General features: G+C 40.0%; 1 protein-coding gene across 1 annotated transcript in view; it reads left to right on the top strand.

Moving 5' to 3' along the window:
• Nucleotides 1-26,960, top strand: part of CDH23 (cadherin related 23) — a 2,508,764-nt gene that overhangs the window by 2,277,574 nt on the left and 204,230 nt on the right. Inside the window, exon 34 of the mRNA XM_044056944.1 lies at nt 10,927-11,138. Within this exon, the coding sequence (XP_043912879.1) occupies nt 10,927-11,138 (212 nt within the window). The remainder of the gene's footprint in view (nt 1-10,926; nt 11,139-26,960) is intronic.

The following is a 26,960-nucleotide window of genomic DNA, read 5'->3' as shown; positions in this document are numbered from 1 at the left end:
TGAACTGCAATGGTCCCTGGAGGAAGAAGGGGAGCAAAGTGTTGCAATGCCAAAAACACTGCCCTCAACTCCAGAACATTGATGTGCAGATTGTACTCCAGATTGGTCCATTCGCCTTGGACTGTCTGTCCCTGAAAGATGCCCCCCCCACCCTATCAGGGAAGCGTCTGTGGTTATCGTCGCTGACGGTGCGGGTAGCACAAATGGTCTTCCGCTGGATAGGTTGCAAGTCTGTAACCACCACATCAGGTGTGATTTGCATGTTTTCGTTATCAATATTTCGTGAGTCAGTGGAAGTTGTTGGAATGACCATTGTGCAAACAGAAGCCATTGTAGCACTCTCATGTGCAGTCTTCCCAATGGTATCACAATGAGAGAAGCTGCCATGAGACCCAAGACTTTCAGAACAATTTTTGCCGGTGACTTTCTGGACGACAGCAGAAGGGAAATGTTGATTTGAAGTGCTACTATTCTTTCTGTAGGAAGTTTTAGAACTAAATGATGCGTATCTAATTCCGCTCCTATGAATAAGATATGCTGTGATGGCTGTAGCAAAGATTTTTCGAAATTTACTGAAATTTCAAGGTGTGTACAAAGTTGTAGGGTGTAATCCCTGGCTTGTATCAGTTGACGCCTGGTGGTGGCAGACAGGAGCCAGTCGTCCAGATACGGAAACACTTGGAATCCTAGGCGCCTCAGATGAGACGCTACCACTGCCATGCATTTGGTGAAGACTCTGGGGGCTGTAGTCAGACCAAAGGGCAGGGCTCGAAACTGATAGTGACTGGCTCCCAGCCGGAAGCGCAAATGATCCCTGGACGCCCTGGCCATTTTGATGTGGTAGTATGCGTCCTTCAGATCTATTGAGCACATCCAGTCGTCCTTCCGTAAGAATGGAAGGATCGATTGAAGCGTGACCATTCGGAACTTTTCCTTCTTGACAAAGGTGTTGAGATGGCTTAGGTCCAGAATCGGCCTCCAGTCCCCTGTTTTCTTTGGAACTAAAAAGAACCTTGAGTAAGTTCCGAATCCTATTTGGTCCGCTGGGACTGGTTGGATGACTCTTTTTTCTAGCAGCTTTGAAATTTCTGTAGCTGCTGGGTCTCGCAGATGGGGTGGTACATCTGGGAGTTTTCTCTTTGGAATGGGTGTGGATAGAAATGGGATTTTGTAACCTCTGGTAACAATGCTTTTACCCAATTGTCTGAAGAAAGGTTTTGCCAGGCCTGAGGGTATAAAGCTAAGCGACCCCCGACTGCCTCCAGAGCAGGACAGTCGGGCCTCCTCTCAGGAGTGCTGAAAAGGTTTGCCAGGGAGGTTATCCCTGTCACCTTGGTTTTGTGGACCCCCTCTGCCGCCAGGGCGGCGTCTTCCACCTCTGCCCCCCCCTCTGCCTCTAGAGGGGGCATCACCCTGTGTGTTTGGGAAAGATCCTTGGGGTTGCGAAACCACATTTTCCCACCACGTTGCCCTTTGGGGTATGGTCTGGAAGGGGTGGAAAAACGGACTCCGACAGCAGACAGAGTCTTTCCCTCCTGTTCACACTGGGTAAGGGTCTCCTTTACTTTAGGGCCAAAAAGTGTGGCTCCATCAAATGGGGCGTTAGTAAAGGAAGACTTGAAGGCTTCATAAGCGAACATAAGCGCATCCAGGATTGCCTCGAAGAGCAATCGCTGAAGCCGCTGCCCTACTCGATCCTTCGGCTGCGTAGGATATCAGCCTCATGGACGAGTTTACAATGGAAGTAAGGGTGTTGAGATGCGCTGTAACTTTCTCTGAAACAGCAGCATCTGTAGAACCCTGGAGGGTATCTCCCAACTCTTTGACTAGATCCCTCTGTAAACGTGTAAAATGAGTCAAATAGTTCAGGGAACGCATAGAAAGCCGCTGAACTGAAAATGCGCTTCCCGTATCTGTCCATGGTCCTAGAATCTTTGTTAGGCGGATGGACAGATGAGGAAGACTCCGACATCTCCTTTTTCGTGGCCGCTGCCACCACCATGGCGTCTACTGGAACTCCTTTGGTGAGGTAAGCCTTGTCCTGTGGTGCCGTAATGTACTTATTTGGCTTCCTAGGGACTGGTTCCACCGTGTCAGGTGTCTCCCATGCCCTTCGAGCAATCAACTCCATTAACTCATCGAAGGGCGGAGTGACCCAGGAGGAGGAAGGGCGAGCACCAAATGCCTTCAGCAAAACTGACTCATCCTCAGAAGGGGGGAGCGCTTGCCAGTCACCTCTCTGTTTTAGGATCTCCAAGATGTCAGAAAAAGAGACATCTTCTGAAGGTGACTTAGGGGACCCTTCTGACTCATCTAAGTCAGTATCAGATGTCAAGGATTCTTGTGGAGAATCCAAGTGTCTCCTCTTACACAATCTTTTCCTAGGGACTTCTTCATGGGGAGCATCCGAAGAAGCCTCCGAGGAAGAGGGGGCACCCTCCAGGGGTGGCTGAGACACTGGTGCCCGACGCTTGGACGTGGCCGTGGGTGCAGAGGAGGATAACGGTCCTTTGTGGGGAGGAGAAGCTGTTCCTGCTGATGTGGTTGTCTGGGTAGACAACACCTTTCTCATGAGGTCGAAGGCCCCCGGGTCCCGAGTCGAGGTATCTCCCGGTTCCGAAGAAATGGGAAGAATCCCCGAAACAGGAACCGAAGGCACCGACCCGAGGACGGAACCGAGTCGATCCGCCGAGGCCCGAGAGGGAGCGTCGGAACGAAACATCGGTCCGACTCGGTCCCGGAACCAAGGATGGATCTTCGCCCGAGACTCCAGTACCGGATCGGACGCAGTCGAGGTGAACGCTGCCGACCGACAAACGGCCGGTTCTGGCACCGAGGGCTCCACAATCATCAGTTCAGCTTCTTCCGGCTCCGAAGACTGGACAGGTCTCGGAGGAGGAACAGATGGAGATAGTGGCAGGCCTTCAAGTCTCGACATCAACTGAGAGGAGACCGAGATAAGCTTGGATAGGGCCGTATGCTCCATCAATTTCTGCACCACACGGTCCACATCGGTGTCGGAAAGGGCCCTGGAAGAACGAGTCGAAGGGATCGAAGACGGAGCCGACCTCAACAGAGTCGGTGGAGGGAGCTCCGTCACCGGTTCCAAGACTCGAGGCTCGAAACTGCCAACAGTTGAACACTCGGCCCGAAGTCTGTGGAACCGGTGATCTAACTTTGCCGAAGAGCTCGGAGCCGATGACTTGGGCTCCGGCGTCTTCGATTCCTCGAGGATTTGGATGCCTGGTCTGAAGCATCCAGAGCCTCCTGGAAAGAGGGTTTCAACAAACCTCTGTCCATCAGTTTCCTGCGCCTATCTGTCATGACCCTCCCACTAAAAGAGTGACAAATAGAACAGTCCTCTTGTAAGTGGAGAGGGCCAAGGCAGTAAACACAGGAACTGTGGTTGTCCGTGACCGACATCTTTTGGCCACACTGGCAACGTTTGAAACCAGATTTCATTTTCTCAGACATAATGAAGTAAGAGAAAAAAACAGTCAAGTCCAGTAACAGTCAATCCAGGAAAAACAGTCAAATCCGGTAGATATGTAAGTCCGTTTGTCAAATCCAAGTAGGGGTGGTAGGCCCCGAAAAAAAACTCTATACCAGTTATATAGTTAAACTAAGTTAAACTAAGTTAACGGTACCGAGAATTTCTGTCTCTACTCACACACCATACACTAACTACAATAACTATTGATCTTAAACAAGTTCTCTTGAAAATTTAACCAAAAAAGTTAAAATCTTATCTGAAAACCCTCGAGCTAGCCTCCAGCGATGCGAATGCAGCAGCGGCAAACTAGATCTGAGGTAAAGGCAGAGGGGGATTGTGGGTATTAGATGTCCTCGAGCTTCTTCTCGATGCAGAGCTTGCAGTCGGCCGGCACGGAGCCGAGGATCGGCTCCGAACCCATGTGTAATAACCAAGGCGAGATTGAACACTCTCACATTGTATGTTGATGTATAACCTTTAAGATTATTAACTTTTGCAAGGAATTAGGGTAATATTACAAATTGTCCCCGGTGACTTCTGTCTTTCTACATGATTCCTAAGCAAAGAAGTTGACAGGAATATGTAAGATGCCGGTAATGCTCTTAATAATTGTATTCAACACTGCTTTTATTATATATGTTTTATATGTACAACATATTAACCTGTTCTTTACTTAATATGTACATGCATAGTCTGTCCATCTTGATATTTATATGCATAGTCTGTTCCTCAGTAACGTCATGCAGGGAATGGCCAAGCCTGCACATACTTCAATGGGACGTATTACTCTACACTTTGACTGCAAAATCAGTAAATTCAGTTGTAACAGAGGAAGGGAAAATGCAAGTGAGACAAAAGTTTTATTACCTTAAGTATGTCCACCAAAGGAAACGACTATAGTTTTACTTATTACATGTTTTGTACACTTTTGTTACTTATTACGTGTTTTGTATACTTTTGTTACTTATTACATGTTTTGTATACTTTTGTTACTTATTACGTGTTTTTTATACTTTTGTTACTTGTTACGTGTTTTGTATACGTTTGTTACTTATTACGTGTTTTGTATACTTTTGTTACTTATTACGTGTTTTGTATACTTTTGTTACTTAATACGTGTTTTGTATACATGGCATTTTTTGTCTTCCTTTTCTTCCTCCAATTAAACACAAACTCATTCTCATAGTAGTCAGTTAATAAACGTTTTCCATGTTCATTTAATAATCTCCCACAGCTTACCAAGGAAGATGAAATAATTTCATCGCAATGTAAAATGGACAGATGCCTTTTTACATGGTTTAATGTGTTCTTTCATTTGCATTTCCTTTTAGTGATGTTCTTCCAATAGATACTTCAAAAATGTCACGTTCCTTTCCTGTTGCATCTGAAGTAATTCCTTGTAAAGCTTCAGGTTTGCATGAGTAAATGCAGGCTGTTTGAGTATATTTATACTGTATGGTATCATCTGAGCCTGTAAGTATGGTTTTAAATGCCAAAAGTCTATATTGCATTTAATATCGATGTAGATAGTATCAATGTACAGTGAGACAGATAATGGAGAAGCACCTGGTGATAAGGAAATAGTCCATCTGACCTTTCATAGGCGTGGGAAGACATATGATAAAGACCCAAGAAAACAGATTTTGACAGTCCTGCAGTTGTTAAAGTCCCAGAAGAACTGGTTGAATTAGTACAGGCTATGTAAAAAGACCCAGTGACATAGTATGAATAGTGTACAGTAGTGTACATTGTCTGATCTGATTAATATACAGTGATTAACTAGAAATATATGGACTGAAAATCTTCCACACAAAGAAGTTTCTTACACTGTTTTGTTTTTGGACCCACTACACTTTAGTGGGTTGTTTTGAGACTTTGGGGATACCACGGAGATTACATATTTTTATTTTTTGGTTATTTACATGAAAGATCACAAGGTTACATTTTCTTAGCAAAGACGTCATTTTAATATATGGGAATACTTAATTTAATTTAAAGGTAATACTCACTTTCCTTGAAGTAGCATTGAGCAACTCCCTCTCAGTAAATAAACACTCTTGCAAAACCACTGTTAAAATGTCTTGCACGCTCGTAACAAATCAGCCATTAATTGAAGAGTACAAACAAGCAAAAGAAAACATATTACTCCAAGCTTTATTCATCCTGAGCTACGGTATGAAATATTTATTTTTATTTTATTTATTTAACATTTGTTGACCGGGCTAGTCTAACTAGATATATGTCCATTTTCAGTAGAGGCCCAGGGAGAAAAGCTCCAAAAGAACAGACAATTTAAAACAAATCAAAGGACAAGAAGAAATACATAATAGTTTACAAATGTTAACAATACAGCTAAAATAAAAGGAAAACCTCATTCCTTTAAATCTACACAAAAAATAATAATAAATAAATAATATATAATAAATAATAATAAATATTTACAATGGAGGGCTTCTGAATACTGTTACTTCTTCTTCTTTTGGCTTTTCCCAGTTAGGGGTCGCCACAGTGGATCACCCGTCCGCTCATGATTGGCAGTGGAGTTTACAGTGTCGAGTTGCCAGTCCAACCTTCCACAGAAGCCACACATACAAACACACACTCACTCACACCTAGGGCCAGTTTAGAGTATCCAATCCATCAACAGCATGTCTTTGGGATGTGGGAGGAAACTGGAGCACCTGGAGGAAACCCACACGACCACAGGGAGGACATGCAGACTCCGCACAGAAGGCACCCCAGCTGATGATCGAACTGGAGAACCTCTTGCTGTGAGGCAGCAACGCTAACCGCTGCACCACCGCGGCCGCCCGTCCACATTTTACATTCTAATCTCTCTTAATTTGCATAATACTTTGACATCTCAACAACACTTTGTGTGCATTTTTATGTTTTCTATTTCGACAGTTCTACAGAATATTACCACATGTCATCTCAATACAGCCTAATAACACCACCAGGTGTTTCTGCAATTGCATCCAGCTGATACCCCAAGGAATCAAATATTGATTGTTCATATCTGCATTAATAGGATCATAGGATGTTACTAAGCTAATGGCCCCAGGGCCCTTACAAGCCTAGCCAAATTCAGCCTGTGTTCCCAAGGGTGTCTGATTCAAGCAGACAGCAAAATCAGCACCTATTGTCACTGTCCAAGAAGGACACAGGTGGAAGCCCCAGGATGAATTTCTGGCTACCCATTCCATTGTCCAAATTATGCTTAAATAGTGCCAGTGAGGGGCTTTATTTAACATGAATAGGAAGTTGTTCCAAAGGTGCAGCAACCTCTGTAAGACAACTCTGTCTCTCCAGCAAGTTCTGTTGATGTCACCTTAAAGATTAAGGTCCTTTGAGTGAATGACCCGTGTGCCATTTGACTTGTGAATGTACAGCATTTCCATTAACACTGGGTCACTGATAGCTCTATATGCAAGGCACAGGTCACCTCTGAGCAGTCTGTATGACACAGAGTAAAGTGACAGTGATTTCAGTCTGTCCGCATAAGACAGATATTGAAGACCCTTAATTTTCTTTTTAAGAAACCTCTCTGGTCTCTCCAGTTGCTGCAGGTGTTTGGAAAGGAACATACCAAAAGGAGTGTTGTACTCTATTACTGGCCTGATGAGGGAAGAGTACATGGGATTATAACCTAATTTTTTTCCAGAGGCAGTGCCCTTACTTAAGAGATGAGCAATATAAAATACCCTTCTTACCACTGTGGAGACATAGCGATCAAAGTTAAAGTTGCTGTCAACCTGTGTGCCTAGATCTCTCACTATTGACTGTGCTTAGGGTATTTCTATTGATGTGGTGGTTTGCAGGAACATCACCCTTGCTAAAGGGGATAATAATGCATTTTTTGCATTAAGTTTAAGACCATGACTTTGTCACCAGTCATTAGTCTGAGTACGACCTTCTTGAAGGATGTTGACATCGCTAGGGGTTTCATTAATTTCTCCCAGAATGCACTCATCAGCAAACTTTGTCAGAGAAGTACATTCCAAACAGTAGGGGTCCCAGAACCGATCCCTGTGGAACACCACTAGTTATGGGTCTTCTGTAGGAGGTGGAGTCCCCTATTTTGAGTGTATGAGTTCTGTCAGTGAGCCAGTTTGCAACCCGCCTGACAATATATGGGTTGGTACCCAGCTGGGTGAGTTTATCAATGATGCCTGAGTAGGGGATTGTGTCAAAGGCCTTGGCTAAGTCTAGCTAGGCCATATGCACAGATTTGCCCTCATCTAGGGCTTTGGTGACTGTCTCGAAGAAGTCCACCAAGTTTACCAGGCATGATCTCCCCTTGACAAAGACAAAATGGTTGGGGTTAAGCGTTTAGAGATTTCCTGTGTCTTTGTTAATAAGGTCCATGATGATTCATTCCATGGCCTGGCAGATGAAGCTGGTCAGGATAATGGGTCTGTGGATGTACCGCCTTTGTGCAAAGGGATGACGGTAGCTGTTTTCCATTCCTGTGGGATGAAGCCAGTGCTTAGGCTGTGATTGAAAAGTGTGCCCAGTGGTGATGCTAATTCCTGTTTTAACCCACGTAGAACACAGCCTAGGATGTTGTCTGGTCTCATAGAGGCTGTACATTTGACCTTGGAAAGGGTACTTAAGACCTGCTCCTCTGGGAAACCAGGTGGGAGACAGGTGTTAGGGATGCTTTGGGGTATATGTGGCAGGGACAAGTGAATGAAGTTTTCACTGAACTGTGTCAGCCAGCAGGTTTGGTATATCCACAGGTTCTGTATATGTAGTGCCATTAACTATGAGTTCAGTGTAAATCTGGGCCTTACTTTTGAGGTTACGGATGTAACTAAAAATGCTTTGTGGTTATTCTTAGGGAAGCTAATCTGGATTTGTAGTTAGATTTGGAGGACTTCACTAGGAGTCTTATTTGCTTGTTTAAGTTAAGGAGCGAGTGTTTCTAGTTTTGAGATAATTTCTTCCTACTCTTAGACAGCAGTTCATTTGAAAACCATGCTAAGTACAAGGTTTTAGAAGATTTCATCTTAAAGCATACCTGATGGCAAACAGTACTGATACTTGACCACTGCGGGTTTCAGCTAAAGAGATATTGTATATCATCTGTATTGCAGTAATTTTCATCTTTCTACAAATATCTCAACATCAAGTGTTGCAGACAGAGCTCTTTAGTCTCATATGAAAGTTCACGGCCGTATGAATAAAATGCTGCTGGCAGTATGTCTGCATGCTGCTTGAATGGTTATTGAGCTATCATAAGCTATTTATCCAATATTACAAAAGTAATATTTATTGTGGTTTATAAAATCCAGTGTAAGCCCTAGATCTGAAGGAATGCAACTGCTGTAAAGAGAACCATACACTGAATGGTTTGCCATTTGCTGTTTTCTAGTAAGTCTTAGGTTTCTAGACATATCAATACTTGTTTGAAATGTCAGACAAAAACTTAATTTAAAAAAAGGCATAGGCTACAGCCATTGGAAGTTAAAGTACAAACTCAGAAAAAGCCTTCTATAGGTGTTTTAGATTATGGATGTTTGCCTTTTTTGGCAAGTGTATTTAAAAAATATCAACACAGGTTTTATCATTTTAAAACTGCACCAGCAATGCATTCTGTTTTCCATATACAAAGACGGATCAAGATCTTAGACTAGAATTCTCAATGGCATCACATTGTCTTAGCCAAGGAAATTGTTTCTCAAAAGGCATGGTGTGTTGTCCCATTCGTACAGTGTTGTGTCTTACTGGTATGTTCTCCTGCCTAGTTCCTTTATATAGTGCATCTGCAATCTCTCTCCTCTGTCGACATCTCCTCCTACTTCCTGAATGTGTTCCACATTTCTCTTATTCCAACATGTTACGGTCACTTTTCAGATATGTTCGGATGTTGTAGTAGATCTTCAAGGTGCTCCAGCTTCTCTATGATATTTACCAGTAGTTTATCTGAACTGTAGTCTGAGATTCAGACATTCCATCCAATTTTAACATTTGTGAAAGCCGTGAATCCATTGTCTGGATTTCTGTAAAGAACAAGTATCTCTGTTACCTTATCTACACTCACCAGCACCACCTCAGATTCAAAGCAGACTTCCTCCTCCAGGTAGAATGTTTCCAGATCCTTCATGAGCCACCCTTCAGGACTAAGCATCTGAAAAATGTAGAGAAACTTTGAAATGCATTCAGCATTTCTAAAATACAGTCATTAAAACAAAACATGTCAGTGCAAACTATATATCTGCATAGAAAATATACAATATGTACAAAAAACATCAACAGAAAATAAAGAAACATTTATTGCTGATAGAAAGTTAAACTTCTCTTATTCCATTTCTTGGTCCATAACCAAAGCTAAATCTTTTCTGAAACAAGTAAGGGAATAACCCCAGTGTCCTAACCAGTTTTCTCCATTTGCAAAAATGCCACTTCATGTGCCCCAGAAGATAAGACATAAAATCTACGACTAACTTTGACAACAAATTAGTATTTTTTTGTTTCATTCAGTTGTGTCTTTCGGCTTTTCCCGGTTAGGGGTTGCCACAGTGGAACTCTGGTCCGCTAATGATTGGCAGTGGATTTTTACATGCCGAGTTGCCAGCCCTGATGCACAATCTTCAACGAAGGCATGCCTATTCATGCATGTCTCCACACAGAAGACGCTCTAACTGGGAATTGAACAGGACAACGTCTTACTGTGAGGCAACAACGCTACCGCGGCACCAGAGGGATGGTAATATTCCAGTTCTGTTGCTCTATTATTTTGTCCTTTATATCTTAGGAAAATAATGGTAAAGGTGAGCTGCTAATTAAATGATGGTAAAGGTGAGCTGCTGATTAAATAATGGTAAAGGTGAGCTGCTGATTAAATAATGGTAAAGGTGAGCTGCTGATTAAATAATGGTAAAGGTGAGCTGCTAATTAAATAATGGTAAAGGTGAGCTGCTAATTAAATGATGGTAAAGGTGAGCTGCTGATTAAATAATGGTAAAGGTGAGCTGCTGATTAAATAATGGTAAAGGTGAGCTGCTGATTAAATAATGGTAAAGGTGAGCTGCTAATTAAATAATGGTAAAGGTGAGCTGCTAATTAAATGATGGTAAAGGTGAGCTGCTGATTAAATAATGGTAAAGGTGAGCTGCTAATTAAATAATGGTAAAGGTGAGCTGCTAAGTAAATAATGGTAAAGGTGAGCTGCTAATTAAATGATGGTAAAGGTGAGCTGCTAATTAAATAATGGTAAAGGTGAGCTGCTAATTAAATGATGGTAAAGGTGAGCTGCTAATTAAATGATGGTAAAGGTGCGCTGCTAATTAAATAATGGTAAAGGTGAGCTGCTAATTAAATGATGGTAAAGGTGAGCTGCTAATTAAATAATGGTAAAGGTGAGCTGCTAATTAAATTATGGTAAAGGTGAGCTGCTAATTAATGGCTTCATTTTCTTTTTGTTCTAGATGCCTTCAAGATTGACCAGAATACAGGCTTAATATCTTCAAAACGTCTACTACATTCCTACGAGACTTTTAATGTGACAGTAATTGCTACAGATAAGGGACGTCCTCCTTTGTGGGGGTCAACTACAGTTCATGTGAATGTCATTGATGTAAATGACAATCGTCCAATGTTTGTGCTTCCCCCAAATGGCACAATCCTTAAGATTCCTGAGGTAACTGATAAGTCGTGGGCATTGTAAAATGTATTTAGTTCAAAATGGTTCTATATTTAGCATGAATGCAGAATTTTTCAGCTTTTCACAGTCATCTTCTTACTGAAGCAGTACTGAACTTTCCTAATTAGTATATTACTATGATGATTGCATTACATTTTATGTTTCTTGTTTGGAGTTTTATTTATTTTTAACAGACAAAACTGCAAATTGCAGCTTCATAAGGAAAATAATTACACTTGAAAATGCTGTGTGTCCTGCCTTACATCCATTATCAGTTGCATCAGAAGCACCGAATGTCATTATATCATTGCAGACGTAATACAAAGACTGCAGTATTATTAACATTTCTGAGATAATGCCTTTGTCACTGAGAGTAAACAGGCCCAACAAGAATTAACCAGTCAGGTAAGAGATTCAGTAGAGATGCAGGTGGTAAGAGAAGGTGTACCTCCATGGTACAGTGGTAAAACACAGGACATCAGAGAACAGGTATGTTGTTGTTGTTGTGTCTTTCGGCTTTTCCCGGTTATGGGTTGCCACAGTGGAACTCCGGTCCGCTAATGATTGGCAGTAGATTTTTACGTGCCGAGTTGCCAGCTCTGACGTACAACCTTCAACGAAGGTATGCCCATTCATGCATGTCTCCACACAGAAGACGCTCTAACTGGGACTTGAACAGGACAACGTCTTACTGTGAGGTGACAACGCTACTGCAGCACCTCCATCACCGCAGGTATGTGACTTTGATTATTCTTTCTGTCTTCTTTTTGGGTTGGGTGGCATGGCTAGTCTTATGAAGGCATGATGGTCTTTAGCTTCTTATATACCAATGCACAACTGAATATTTTAACAGTTATAACTTATCAATGCCTTTCTAAGAAGTCAAGACAGATTAGCATGAGACAAGAAGGCAGTGGTCTATACAGATGGGAAGTGTGATATAGGTATGTTAGAAGAGGTGGTAAATGTGAAAACAAAATGCAGGGCTGAGACTGTATCACCAGTGGTAATGGGTAGATTACTTAAAGTTCTAATTCTGACTTAGAAGACTTTTTGCAGCAGATGTCAAGATGAACTACAAGTTTATGCAGACTAGGGAGTAGCTAAGGAAACATTACTCATCAAAATACAAATGAAGTTGGGGGCACCAGGTGACACACTGGATCTTTTAAGAATTATTCTAAAGCAAACTTCATGTTTAAGAGACATGCTGGCAAAATTTCAAGCTCCCCCAAACCCAGGGAACACCAGTGCCTATCCAGAGTTGTTCACAAAAACCCTTTACAATCAGGTATACAGCTGCATAGTGGTTGTGGTACCTACCAAAAATAAGCATGGGAGAAACTAAAAAAAATTTTCCACCATGGTGGAATCCCAACGACAGTATGTTGTATAAAAAATAAAGAAAATCATGGAAGAAACTGACTTCTTAAAGATGGTCAGGAAAGCAGTGGGCAATGATGAAATGGTGCATACTACCTATCTTGACCTGGCCAAAGCATTTGAGACAATAGCCCAGTTGTGCATTCTAGACAAGTTCACAAAATTGGGTATAAACCCATACATCACTTGCTGGATAGTCAGATGGCTCACAGGGAAAGGTCAAGATAGGTGAGTGTACTCCACAAAAATGCCAGAAACTAGCAGAGCCCTCCAGGGCTCATTGCTAGGGCTGCACCTTTTTGGCATCTACTTCTCTGAAATCAAGGCCTCTGGCTGACCGAATGTGTAGATGAGTCATGGCTTGAAACTCAGTGCCAAAATGCATAATATCTTTCAGAAGTTACAGCCACTCCTGGCAATTACTAGACTGATAATACACCCCTAGCAGTTGACCCTGTTGTCAGGGATTTCATACAGTGACTTGGCCTTTGACCATGATGTGTCTACTGAAGTAAGGAAATCATTCCACTTTACACAACATAGGTGTGGCATCTAGGTCCAAAGATGCCATTGTTGCATTGCACTTGCCCCTCATAAGCCCAATCACTGAGTAGAAGGTCCCGTTTGGTACATACCTGAGCAGGCATATGCAACAACCAGAGCATTCACAGGGGTTCCTTACAAAAAGAATACGTGAAGTTGACAACGCCTCCTACACAGACTGCCTCAAGGCCTTATCCTTGTACTCAATCTCCTCAGACTGCCTCAAGGCCTTATCCGTGTACTCGATCTCCTCAGATTGCCTCAAGGCCTTATCCTTGTACTCGATCTCCTCAGACTGCCTCAAGGCCTTATCCTTGTACTCGATCTCCTACACAGACTGCCTCAAGGCCTTATCCTTGTACTCGATTTCCTACACAGACTGCCTCAAGGCCTTATCCTAGTACTCGAGCTCCTACACAGACTGTCTCAATGCCTTATCGTGGTACTCTATCTCCTACACAGACTGCCTCAAAGCCTTAAACTTGTATTTGATCTCCTATACAGACTGCCTCAAGGCCTTATCCTTGTATTTAATCTCCTACACACTGCTGTGAGGCGGTCTGCACCATCCTATGTGGACATATTACACATCTGCAAAACAACTAATATTAGAAACATTTAATCTAGGGGATCTAAACCTCATCTGCAACATAGGAGCAGGTACTTCCCACAGAGACTACCATTTCACTGGAACAGGCTACCCATCCATGTGAAGCAGAGACCTTTACTCAAAAGCAACTTGGATCATTGGATAGAGAACAGTAAATTTACTCCTGGTGTGCAACCGATGTCCCTGGTAAAAAGAGGAAGCAGGTAATTGTTGATCACCCACAAGCAAGCTATATACCCCAAATAAAATGAGAGGTACCAAACTGTTAAATACATGTAGGAAGAATGACTGGACTTTAAAAATGCCCTTAAGCATGGCTAGTCTAGTAATCACCTATGAAGCATATCTGCGCTAAAGAAAGGCTTAGACAGTTACAGATCAGTTAGTCTGATGCCATTTGGTGGAAAGATTAGGAAGAAAAAAATCCTGAAAGTAAGGCCGTGGCTGTGTGCAAGAGAACAGAGTCCATGAAATGGACTAAGATGTGCATTAATTGATTAGGCTGGCAAGATATACTGTCTAGTAAAAAAGAAAAACGTCCTAAATCTGGGAGCTCTATTTGCATCTGGACACAATGACTGTAAACCTACTATTTGAAATGTGGCTCTGACAAACTACTTAACCAGGCAGTACTTTTGGGTTCAGCCTTGAACAGTCTTATGTCTGGCAGGTTTAACTGATTAAAATATAAATAAAATAAAAAAACAGAGCATTGGCTACAGTCAACTTAGTAGTATTCTAAATAATGTCCAAATACAGAATCATGATGATTGGTTAGATATTGATTTAAAAAGTTTTTAAGGTATGGCTTTACTTCTGATGAAGTCCTCTTTGTTATGGATGAAAGTGCTTAACTAAAGCAACATTAAACAATATATAAAAATACTGATATTATCCTTCTTTTTTGGCTGGCCATCTCTTTGGAAACCAGCAGTTTGCTGGTTTTTAGCTTTACTTTTCAGTTTCTACTGTCACTTTTGTGCCTATTTTGTATAATATTGTATTACATCACATGCATTTCTCTATGTATATGCTCTTCTAAATATGTCTGTAATACCTGTTGTTTGGCATTTTACCTGTCTTATAACGAAGGAAGTGCTTTGTGTCTGACGTGCGTGTGTGCGTGTGTGTGTGTGTGTGTGTGTGTGTGTGTGTGTGTGTGTGTGTAACCCCAGGCTGAATCCGCAGAAAGATGGATCCAAGGTATCAGCTACCAATTAATTCTTGCATTCAGTGGCCTTGTAGTGCCTGTTTCTGAGCCAGTTTCCTCACTTTGCCATGACCAACTACATTAGTAAGAAACTTAAAATTAGTTCTTTACACTCCACCACAACTCCTGCTTTCATCTCTTTCATTTCTCCTCAGTCATTTTCCCATCTCCCTTCCTGTTTTAGTCATCTCTGTTTGAGTCCTCCAGTTAGACAAATTGCCTTGCCTTATACATCAGTGCTGACTGTGTCCTTCCTGAATATGCTGTATCTTCCTGCTCCTAGCCTATCCTGTCACTGGCCTGATTTTCAGTTACCATGCATCAGCCTCATTCTCTATTATAAGTGCTTCCATCACACTCATATTCATTCTTGGTTTCTGGCATTGCTAATCACCACCCTAATATTAGACCCCCCCCACCTTCTTTTTTTGACAGCATATCAAAAATTTAGAGCGGCACAGTGGTGCAGCAGTTAATGTTGTCGCCTCACAGCAAGAGGTTCTCCGGTTTGATTCTCGGCTGGGGTGCCTTCTGTGTGGAGTTTGTATGTTCTCCCTGTGTTCGCGTGGGTTTCCTCCAGGTACTCAGGTTTCCTCCCACATTCCAAAGACATGCATCTGGAGCGTTTCTCCCCGGGCCTCCGCTGAAAACAGGCTCTGTGGAACCTAGTCAGACATTCCCGGTCAACAAATGTTAAATAAAAATAAAATAAAAATAAAAAATATACATTTGTTCTTCCAATTTTGTGTATTATCAAGGTTCATAGGTAAGTACTAGGTGATCAAACCCTATTCAAAAGATCTACTATCCTCAATGAGGGCAAGAAAACACAAACCAGAGAATTTGTGGTTGTTCATAGGTATGTACTAGGCTAACGGCCCTGGAGCCTTTACAAGCCCAGCCCATAGAAGTGCCCTGGCATCGTGCCTCCCAATGTTAGTTCCCAGTGGTTCTATCAAGTAGAGTCACTGCAGTGATCCCTATGGTGAACTTTCTATTTCCCATCCACTCATCAAGATTTCTCTTGAAGATGGCCAGTGAGGTGCTCTAATTGACATGTATGGGAAGTCTATTCCAGAGCATGGGCCATCTCTGGCTTATGAACCTGTCCCTGCAGCATGTTCTGTTGATTGTGGTAATTAGGTTAAGGTCTCTGGAGCATGTGGTGTGGAGGGATTTGGATTTCTTTAGATGTAGCATTTCTAATAGAGCTGGGTCAGACATGGCTTTTGTAAGTCAAGCAGAGATCACCTCTTAGTAGACAACATGAGACAGAGAATAGCTGGAGTGTTTTGAGTCTGTCCATGTAGGATATGTGTTTAAGGCCTAGGATCCTCTTCATGAGGTACTTTTGCGGCCTTTCCAGTTGTTGCATGTGTCTAGTGAGGTACATGCCAAATGGGGCATTATACTCAATGACTGGCCTAATGAGGGAAGAGTAGAGAGAGAGAGATGATGACCTTTTTCTTCCTGGATGCAAATCCCTTGGTAATAGATGTGCCACATAGAAGGACTTTCTGACCACAGTGGCAATGTGGTGGTAGAAGGAGAGGTTGCTGTCAACCTGTGTCCCCAGATCACTTATAACGCCTTCAGTTTTCAACCATTTACCTGTCCATCCATTTACCTGCCTGTGGATTTATTTATTGATATTTGTTACTGAGAAAGTCTGACTTGGCAATGGTATCCATTTTCACTGGAGGCCCAAAGAGAAAAGCTCCAGTTAAAACAATATTAAGACTATCACAGACATAAGTAGCATCTAAGATAAATAAGTAATAGAATCAAATTACTATAGCTGCTATATAAAATTAAAAATGATTTACTGGCAGAGACATACAAACAGAATAAAATTTCCTATAGAAAAGAAAATGTTTAACTAGCATACACATTATAACATTAGAATAGTGTGACACATATTAGGTATATTAAATCAGAAGGCTGAAGCTGTAGAAAAAGGAGGGATAATATAAAATGTAAGTGAATTAGCCTTGAAAAAGGTAAAAAATCATGTGAGAAAACCATAAAAGAATGGAGACAAGGAAGTAAAAGTGAACAAACTCAGTAGTGATTGGTATGAGTAGACTAGTTATCTGTATATATTATGAGCAGATGGTGTTTCAGTAGAGGTGAGTAATATAAAATTGGGTAAATAATTACAACATGTACAGGAAGGAATACAAGTATGTCTGTACATCATGTTAAGAGGAGGGCTTAGAGTTTTTGTTTATGGATTTAGCTGGCGAAGCTGGAAGAGAGTATAGAACGTGTTTCATGAGGTTTGTCTTGAAGGTGTCATTGGTGCTGCTCTCTTTGGGATGGAGTGGAAGTTTGTTCCAGAGTTTGGAGATACATTGCAGTATGAATCTAACATGCCAAAGTGCCTTATTTAACTGTTAATAAAAATGTAGTTGCTTGAACTTGATATTTGTGGAGCCAGTTCTGAAAGTCAGATATGGTTGGATCCTTCACAGCTCAAAAGACTAGATACAGTCACTGAGGAAGACTCTGCACTTCTGAACTCTGGATCCATTCCTTAAGTTTTCTGCTTTTATTCTTTCTTTATCTGCTTCTACTTGCCTACCTTTCATTTAATGCTTCTATTTCCTTCTGACAGTTTCTCCCTACATTTGGTTAATATACCCCATCCTCTCAGTCTTGCATGTCTTGCATACATAAATACAAATATTTTAGGCATGTGCGTTAATGCCCTTCTAACTTGGTACTATACAAAAACTGTTGATCCCATAATTAGTGTCCAAGCTGTTCTTAAAAATATCTAAACTAGTACTTGCTTTAATATCAGAAACAACAGCAAACCAGTGATGAACGAAGAAATCTAGCTAAACCAAAATCTGATTTGATTTCCATTCCTGCTTGACATTGATATGCTTCTGCTAAATTAAGCAGAGAAGTCATCTTAGATTTATTCTCCTCATGTTTCAAAACTTTCACTACGTTTGGGTATTGTGAGGTCAGCAGATATGTGTGGAGTCCCACGATTGCAGATCTATATATGTAATCAATTTCAAGGAGGCCCATTCCTCCTTTGGAACAGGGAATATATATAATCTTGGCATGCACTGATTTTTATAAATCATTTGGTGAGCATGAAACATCTTCCTTGTTTTCCTGTCTAATCTATCCAACAGGTTTTGGATCCAGTCAGTCACTCCAAAATTGTATGTTAGGACAGGAAGAGCGAAGAGCAAACTGGTTTATAGCTTGGATTTTGTTTCTAGATGTCAACGCTGTTTTCAGGATTAATTTAAGTCTTCTGAAGTATTCTTACTAAGTTTTATTCACATTTGTTCATGTTTTATTGTTGGTCCTTCATCAGTTCACAAATATTTATACACTCCCTCTTGCTCAAGTTCTTTTATATCACAGTCTTGTCCCAAACTGATGTTTTCTTGGTGCTGCAGTTTTCCTGCTTTAAAGGTTGCTTTTGCACATTTATGAAGAACAAATGACATTCTAATATTATCTGAAAAAGTTTTGACAACCTGCAGCTGTGCTTTCAGTTCCTCATCTGATGAGCATTGCAGTTTTAAATCATCGAAAAGAGAAGATGAGAGGTCTTCACACTGTTGTTTTCTAGGAGCCTAATTATAGCCGTGGCCTAAGCTGTTAAGTAGACATCTTAATGGGTTAAGAGCAAGACAGAATAACAGCAGTGACAGAGTCACCCTGTAATATCCCCCTTTGAAATTTTATCCCTGGAATAATAATTTGTCCTTTATCACGGCTTAATTGCAAAGTGGTCTGCCACTGTTTCATGGTCACTGTAATGTAGTTAATCACTGTAGGGTATATCTTATACATTTTTAAGCACTCTTTTATCCATGAATGTGGGATACTATCAAATGCTTTTTTATAGTCAGTCCACACCATACTTAGATTCTTCACCTTTTTACAGTTCTCCACTATGACTTTATTTATATTTAGCAACAAATGATCCTTTGTTCCATATGACTTTCTTTTATTGCCCTTTTGTTCTACTGCCATAATTGAGTTTTCTTCTAAATGACTGTAAACTCTGTCAGCATCAATTCCAGTGTATAGTGTATATGTCGTCAGAAGGAAAGTTATTGGTCTCTAATTTTTAGGGTAGTTTGCAGGTTCATTCTTAAGTCGGAGCATTGTTTTTCCTGTTGTTAGCCAGGTTGGTGTCTGTTCTGGGAGCACATATAAATAGTTCTTACTCATAGCTAAATCTTCATGCAAAGATGTTAATACTTTTAAACAGAAGTTAGGTACTGCATCTGGGCCTGGGGTTTTCCAGTTAGAGGCTTTTCTTAACTTGGTTTCAATCTCTCGGGCTATTACTTTATCCCATTTCATATCCTGTACATTTGGACTTCTTATTCTTTCTTTTATTTCTTCTATCCATTTAGCATCTTTACGTTCCACAAGATCTTCATAAATGCTTCTCCAAAATGTATTTATTTCTTCTTTTTTTGGTGGTCTTTCAATTCCTTTTATGTTGTTTCCCAATTCTCTGTAAAACTTTTTTGGGTCATCAATAAATTATTTATTTTGCATTTTTCATTTATATTTATCTCCATATCTTCTAAGTGTTTTCGCCTGTGCTGAAATTTTTAGATTGTTACTTGCGATAGTACATGATAGAGCCTGGTCTGTTCTAATACTGAGCATTGCTTTTATTACATCTATCTTTCTTAGTATTTTTGTTGATCTGTTCCCTCTTCTAATAACGACATTTCTTGACTTAATTGCTTTATAGTTTTCTCTATTCAGTACTTCCATGATGGTATTTGATTTATTCCCTTCCTTTTCCTCACTACCCTGTGTTTTTGTGGTAGAACTTTATCAGTTATTAATTCAGCTGCACAGTAATATATCCTGTTTACTTCTGTTGTATCGCATGGATCTCTATGGACAGTCCTAATTACTGTATTCATTTATTTTATCAAACTTCTGACTTTTTGGGTTTTATTGACCTTCTGCAGTCTGTTTCTTTCATTGATTTTAATATGTCTATCTCTATTAAATCAAGCAACTCTTCTCTTAGCTCATTTTCTTCTAAATTGAGGGCACATTTTTTGTTTTCCATTACCTGCGGGCATTCTATAGAAAGTTCTATAGCATCTTCCTGTGGCATATTGTCTTCAATTCCATCCTGTGTCATCAGTTGCTCTGTTATATGGGAACTCACTGACTGTCCTATCACTCCTCAACATTGACTGCATCAGATTTTCCACTGTTTTCTGTTCCTTCCTTTGCTGTCCAGCTTCAAGTAAACATTCATACTGGTTTCCTGTGGAAAGCTGCAAAATATCTTGATATGACACCTGACCAATTGCTTTCCATTCCACTTGTTTCCCCTTAATGTGGATATCCATTGCTCTATCCTGTTGTGGTGCTTTCTGAATTAGATTTTCTACACTGAATCCTTCACTTTGTAGGTACTCCATAACCTCAATTTCTATTTCTTTAACTTCTCCATTACTAATCTCCTTTTTTACTTTTCCTCTTTGTCTTATTTTTTGTATTGTAAAGTTTTCCATATGTAGATCCCTTTGCCTGTATTTCTATTCAAATATTTTTGGTGCTGCTCTTTTTGTATTGGTTAGTTTTGTTTTCTCCTTTGCATAAATATTACATCATATTAAATCTCATTTTCTTTCCCATGTCCATGTTTCTTCTTCAGATGTCTCCTGATCTTCCTGCTTCTCCTTACTTTGGGGACTCACTCCATCATGCTGTGATGTAACCTGTGTTAGACCTTCTACACCAAATCCTTCAGTTTGCAGGCAGTCCATAACTTGAACTTCCATTTTTTTAACTTCTGCTTTACTAATCTTCTTTTCTACATTCCATGTTTGTGATATTATTTTTTATTGTGAAATTTTCCATATCTGGATGCCTTTGCCTGTATTTCTCTTTGTATATCTTTGGGGCTGCCTTCTTTATATTGATTAATTTGGCTTTCTCCTTTGCATAAATACTGCACCATATCTACTCTCTCTTTCTTTCTCATGTCCATATTTCTTTTTTATACTTTTCAAAAATCTCTAGGTTTTGTTGTTTATATTTTCACACTTCCTCAGATGCTTCTTTTTCCAAACAGATCAAAGTTTCTTGACCTATATACTGTTTTTCACAAATCTGTTGTATTAATGAATACATATTTTTATTTGAAGGTTCTGACAGTTTTTCTTGTGGAAATATTTTTCTTTCCTCTAATTTTTTTCTTAATTAGTTTGTGTATCTTGTGTCTGGAATATCTGGGCTTTTTGCATAACAGTAACAATACATAATTTCTTTCTTATCCTCAATAGCCCACTTTGTCGTCTTCATGGCTCTTCTTTGGCCTATCGGTTTTTGTGATGTTTGTGGACTACTACTTCCTTCAGGTAGCTTCCCCTGTTTTGACTAGGTGGGTTCTATCAGTAATCTGGTTTGCTACCTATCTGGTAACATATAGATTGATGCCTAGTTGAGAGAGTTTATCTATTATACCCAAGTGGGGAATAGTATCAAAGGCTTTTACCAGGTCAAGGTAGGCGATGTGCACCATCATATCCACTTGTCCATGGCTTTGATGACCGTCTCAAAGAAGTCAACCAAATTTAACGGGCAAAACCTTCCCTTGACAAAACCAAACTGGGGGATTGAGTGTTTGGAGATTGCCAATGTCCTTGTTAATGAGATCCATGATAATCCACTTCATGGCTTTGCCGATCAGGCTAGTTAGGCTGATGGGTCTATAATTTCGTGGATCGGAGGACACTCCACCTTTGTGCAAAAGGATAACAGTGGCTGTCCTCCACTCGGCTGGGACAAAGCTGGTACTCAGGCTTTGGTTGAATAGGGTTCCTAACAGTGCTGCAAGTTCATTCCTGAGTTCATGTAGGATACAGCTTGGGATGTTATTGGGTCTCATGGAGGCTGTATTTTTTGCCTTTGAGATCCTGATGTTGAACATTTTTTTGATTTTTTTGCATTCAAAAATTTCTTTTTGAAACTTTCTACATTCGTTATGCAGTTTTTAAACTGAGCACATCCCTTCATTTAGTCTTGCATAGTGACTGTTTTGCTTCTATATAATGTGTTATTAATTTATGTGCGTTGGTTTAGATTTCAGCTTGACAGAATTATAAAGCAACAAATTAACCTTTATAACTTACATCAACAATGGTCAAACTTGAAATGAAGCAAAAGTAATTTCATTAGGAGCACAAACAGTGTCTAGTATGTTCCGTTCCCTTGTAGTTTTTTTTTTTACAATCTGAAGCAAGTGTTCCTGAACAAAAGTTGTGAATAATTTCCCTACTAATGTTGTTGACTCAATATTATTACAGTGTTTTTCTGTTAAATTTAAGTCTCCAGGCACTATTATTCTTCCCTCCTGTGTTTCATGCAAGAAATGTATGAATTCCTCTAGGTGATCTGCACTTGACTGGTTAATACATTAAAACAATTGCTTTATGTTCCAGTATTGCCTTTACTGTCACAGTTACACAATCTATACTGTTGGTGTTAACATTGAATATGTAATAATCACAGGTCACATAACTATCTTTAATCCCTATTATAACACCTCCACCTGATTTTTTGTTAGAATGTCTGTTACAATAAAAACATTTATACCCTGACAGAACTGGTTTCCAGTCACTGTTCTTTAACCATGTTTCATAAACAATAACTGTCAATCCTGTGGGAACGTAGCAAATTTCCCAATAAAAAAATTATTATTAATGGTGTTAGCATTAACAATGATCATAAATTCATAAAATGTTGCTATCTCTGAAGTGTTAAATTGTCAACCTGGGAAAAATCATGCCTTGTGTTTGTCAAATATTGTAAAATTTCTGCTGCAAAAATTATCTTCCGTGATCCTGACAAGTGCATGCCATCCTGTCTGAACACATGTGTCCCAGATTAGGCTCAGGTGCTCTACACATTTTCATTTTTTAAAATCCGACTTTTTTGATGCATGTATTTGCTCAAAAAATCTTCTTTCATGGTGACCTGATACTCCTTTCTATATGTGATATGCCCTAACAGCTATACAGCGATGATGTCTAAGAGGGCAGCAAGTTCCCCACTGACAGAGTCCTTCCTGATGTCATAATTTGTACTGACATGAATAAAAACAGATTCGTACTTCCTTACATTAAGGCATTCCAGGGTCTGCCTCACATTCTCTGCTTTTGCTCCTGGCAAGCATAACACTATTCAGTGTTCATTATATTCTCTGCAAATGTAAGTATCAGTTCTCTAATAACTGAATCTCCAATTAGAAGAATATCTTTTCTGACCAGATATGATAAATCTTCAACTTCTAATTCATTAATATCTGCTGTATCAGTTGTTACAAAGGAAGGATCTTCATCACCATTAGTCTTATTAATCACACTGTTTTCATTGCGTATTACATTTCCAAGCAAACAATTCTCATCCACGTGGCTTTGTACATCCACAGCTTGAGCCATGTTGTCAATGTCTGTCTTTCTTTCTCATCTTTTTTCTTATAGTAATGATCTTTGAACCTTCCACATTCAATTTTGATTTCTTCCTTTTCACCTGCCCCTTGCCTTTTTTTTCTACCTTTTTTGGAAAAATGATGCCTTTTTCTGTAGACAAGGTTTTCTGATAGAAAAATGTTATCATTCCCTGTAATCTGTGTGTTACATAATAAAGTGGCATATTTATTGTATGTATTGTCTTTAATGTATACGCATGTATCAGTTTCTTTTTCTTCCGTGTTATTTGTTGTGAAATCTTCTTTTTTTTTATTTCCTTCTATATACTTTGCATTCTCAGATTGTTGACTTCTTGTATCTGGAATTCCAACATTGTCAGTGGCATTATCTTCTTTTATAGGTGTTGAGTGATCTTTATTAACAATAGACACTTCCTTTCCTAAATGTGTTCTATTTGCTCTTTGCCTGATAATATCTCATCAGTCCAGTCATTAATATATGTAACTACAGTTCTCCAAATCGTGCCAGTTGCACAGGTGCAATTGTCATCCTTAAGTCTAGATTTACTTCTAATAATTTTATGCACATCATCCATGTTTTGACATGAGGAACACAGATCACCAGTGTTATCAGGTGTTACCTTTAAATATACATAGCATTTATTACACTACAAGATATTTGTGCTTTAGCAAATCATTAATGGCTTCCAACAAATACACAATTTTAAAAACAAATTTAAATCAACTTCTAGGGGAAGAATTACACAAACAATATGCAACTAAATATTAAATTAAGTACAGTAAAGTTGTATCTGACTGTGCAAGCTGTGAAAGTCAAAATAAAGAAGGAATTCTTTTATTCATGATCACTCACAGGCACACCTCTTATTAACAGTAAAACCAAGACAGCATTGTTTAGATAAACTCTGGATTGTCCTCTCTGCAGTCTGTGTGAATTTATAGCTGACTAGTTCCCTGAGAAAGCTACAGTTTGCCTTTCTAACAACTACGAGTGAAAATCATAGTAACTCTTTTCTACAAGCTCTCCTTTCTTCCTACAGACAATGAAAAATGGGTAAAAAATAATATATAAATTCATATAGAAGCTTCTGTTACAAAGCTACTGCACAGTCAATTGCAAACCAGTACAGGATTGTGTACATAAGCTTGTCTTTCCTTTACTGTTACTCTCTCGTGTCACCCCATCTGCCTCTGTTCACATTCCTTCTTTACTTTCCCATCTGTCATTTTTTGTTGCCTCTGCCATCCCCAATCACCTGCTCCACATTTTTGCTACCATTTTATCTGAACTGGCCTCATTTATACTGACAGTATTCCCAATCGTTGCTGCAGCTGGTTCTAAACTCTTCAGCCAACTTTCTAAAGTTTTATATACTAATACAACAAAATGTGTGCCACACTATGGGAAAGTTTTTTCCCTTCTCCTTTTTATAGATGACTGGCCTAAAATTCACTAGCATACACAATGTGTGGTTCCATCAGTCAAAGATAATAATAAATGCAAAGACTCTAATAGAAATCACATTCGGGAAAAAACATGTACAGCTGAAACTGCCTTAAACGTTTGGGTGTTTTGTATGAAACAGGAGGAGATTATAATAAAGTCAAGAATGGGGGAACATCCCCTCTACTGGTACCTGAAATTGCATCTTGTATGACTTTATCCAAAATGAAGTTTCTTTTCATGATTAGCTGGACCTGGCATATCTTTTGTGTCACTACTTATTCTTTAGCACCAGGTTTACCAAAATCTGACTTCTTTACCACCAAAACAGCCTCCTCCTCTTGACAAGAATCAGTGTGTTTTTGTGGCTCAGACTGTGATTTATTCGAAGTTTTCGTATCATATTAATGGTTGTAGATAACTTGCAACAGAAGTGAAACACAAAATGTTTAGCCCTACTTAACCTTCCTGAATGGTAAGCGGTGAGGGGGGGGGGGTACAACATTCTTCCATGTTTGTGCATGACTACACCCCTAATAGGCATATGGACTGTCTGGCCCAAGATGTTGTATTTATGAAGTCCAGGAATCACTGGACCTGTAAGTTTGAGTATCCCAGATTATAGTGGGGTTGTTGATGTAGCCCATTGAATTGGGTAAATCCAAGAATGATTTATGGGTTTCTAGGGACATACAGGGTGAATCTGTAGCTTGCAAGTATATGATATGGGACTTTGCCTTTAGAAATCTGGACATGGATAAGCTTAAGAATCATCCTGTTTAACTGACCTTGAGGGAAGTTTGTTGATATTAGTTGAGGCACCTCTAACTGTGGTCCCTACCTGTGCAGTAGCTGGCCTGAAAGTGATTAAGGCATTGTAGCACTGACTGCCAGAGTGCTCTCTATGACTTTAAACCATGTCGTACTAACTGCACAGATGTCCACATTCTCCAGGCTGAGGAGAGCCTGGAGGGAGTGGAGTTTTGTGTGTAGGTTCCTGGTGTTGATCGGGAACACCTTTAGATTCCCTTGGTTTTGCAACTTCAAAAGATTTGTCATTTGGCATTGCCTAAAAAGGCACTCTGGGGAGGACAATAATTTAGCCAATAGGTACAGGCCTTCCTTGGCAGAGCAACGTGGTCTGTTGACCATATCCTCACATGGTCTCAAATACTGTACCCTCTTTTTGTCCACATTGTGTCATCCTTGATGAAGGTAGAATGCTGCTTGATGCTAGGCACTTACCAGCCTAGGGTGGAACACAGTCCGAGAACTCCACAATTTCTCTCTTCATATAGTCTGATGAGGTACATCTCAGGGCATTTACACCCAAATTGACTATGACTTAGGTGTACTGGAACTTGAGTATGTGAGTGATTTGACAGATGCTGGCCCCTTATAGACAACTAGCAATGGTTTTTTATTCACTCTGGTGAAAGGGACATCAGTATGTCTCACAATGGAGTCTGCTATGATTAAAATATTGGGTAGTTTGTTCGCTTGCCCTGTGGACTTTGTAGTTGAGGTTCCAAAGGGTGTGGCTGTATGTGTTGTGTTGGCTGTTGTTCTGATGGAGTGCTTTGGGTTTGCTGAAGATTCTTTTTGCAGGATGAATGTCTAGGAGGTCGTTGGGATTTTGAAAGGTTGCTTTTAAGTGCCTCAACATATTTTGGTCTATGTATGCTGGGTTTAATGCTTATGTTACTGACAACCTGATTGTCACCTTGAGTGCTTTTGAGAAGATTGTGCTTCCAGTGACGCTGTGTAATTACTTGTCTCACATACCAAATCCATTTCTCTAAGGATAAGATGGTTGTCTGTGAACATGACAGAATTCCTAATTTGTCTTAGGATGCCCGTATCTACCAAGCTACCAGATGAAAAACTGGGGATGTGCCCATCCGTGGTATTGGGCCTTTTTTCAATTAACTATAATGGGGTGGTACAGCAAGCTAACATGGGTACTGTGAGGGTAGAAACTGCAACTAGGCTATGCTTGACTGAAGACTTCCAGCAGTCCTCCTCATCGCCCAAACAAGTTGCTGTTTGCACAACTGAGCACTGGATAAATTAACAGTGGAAGCTTTATGTGAAAAAATTAATTTCTAAGTGCCTGAGTCTATACAAGAGGCTGCTGAACAGCACTGCTCAATAAG

Source organism: Protopterus annectens, chromosome 14.part0 (assembly GCF_019279795.1).
Source record: "Protopterus annectens isolate FY-2018-M chromosome 14.part0, PAN1.0, whole genome shotgun sequence".
Taxonomy (NCBI): domain Eukaryota; kingdom Metazoa; phylum Chordata; order Ceratodontiformes; family Protopteridae; genus Protopterus; species Protopterus annectens.
Note: the sequence above shows the minus strand (reverse complement) of the source record. Positions and strands in the feature narration are given on the sequence as shown.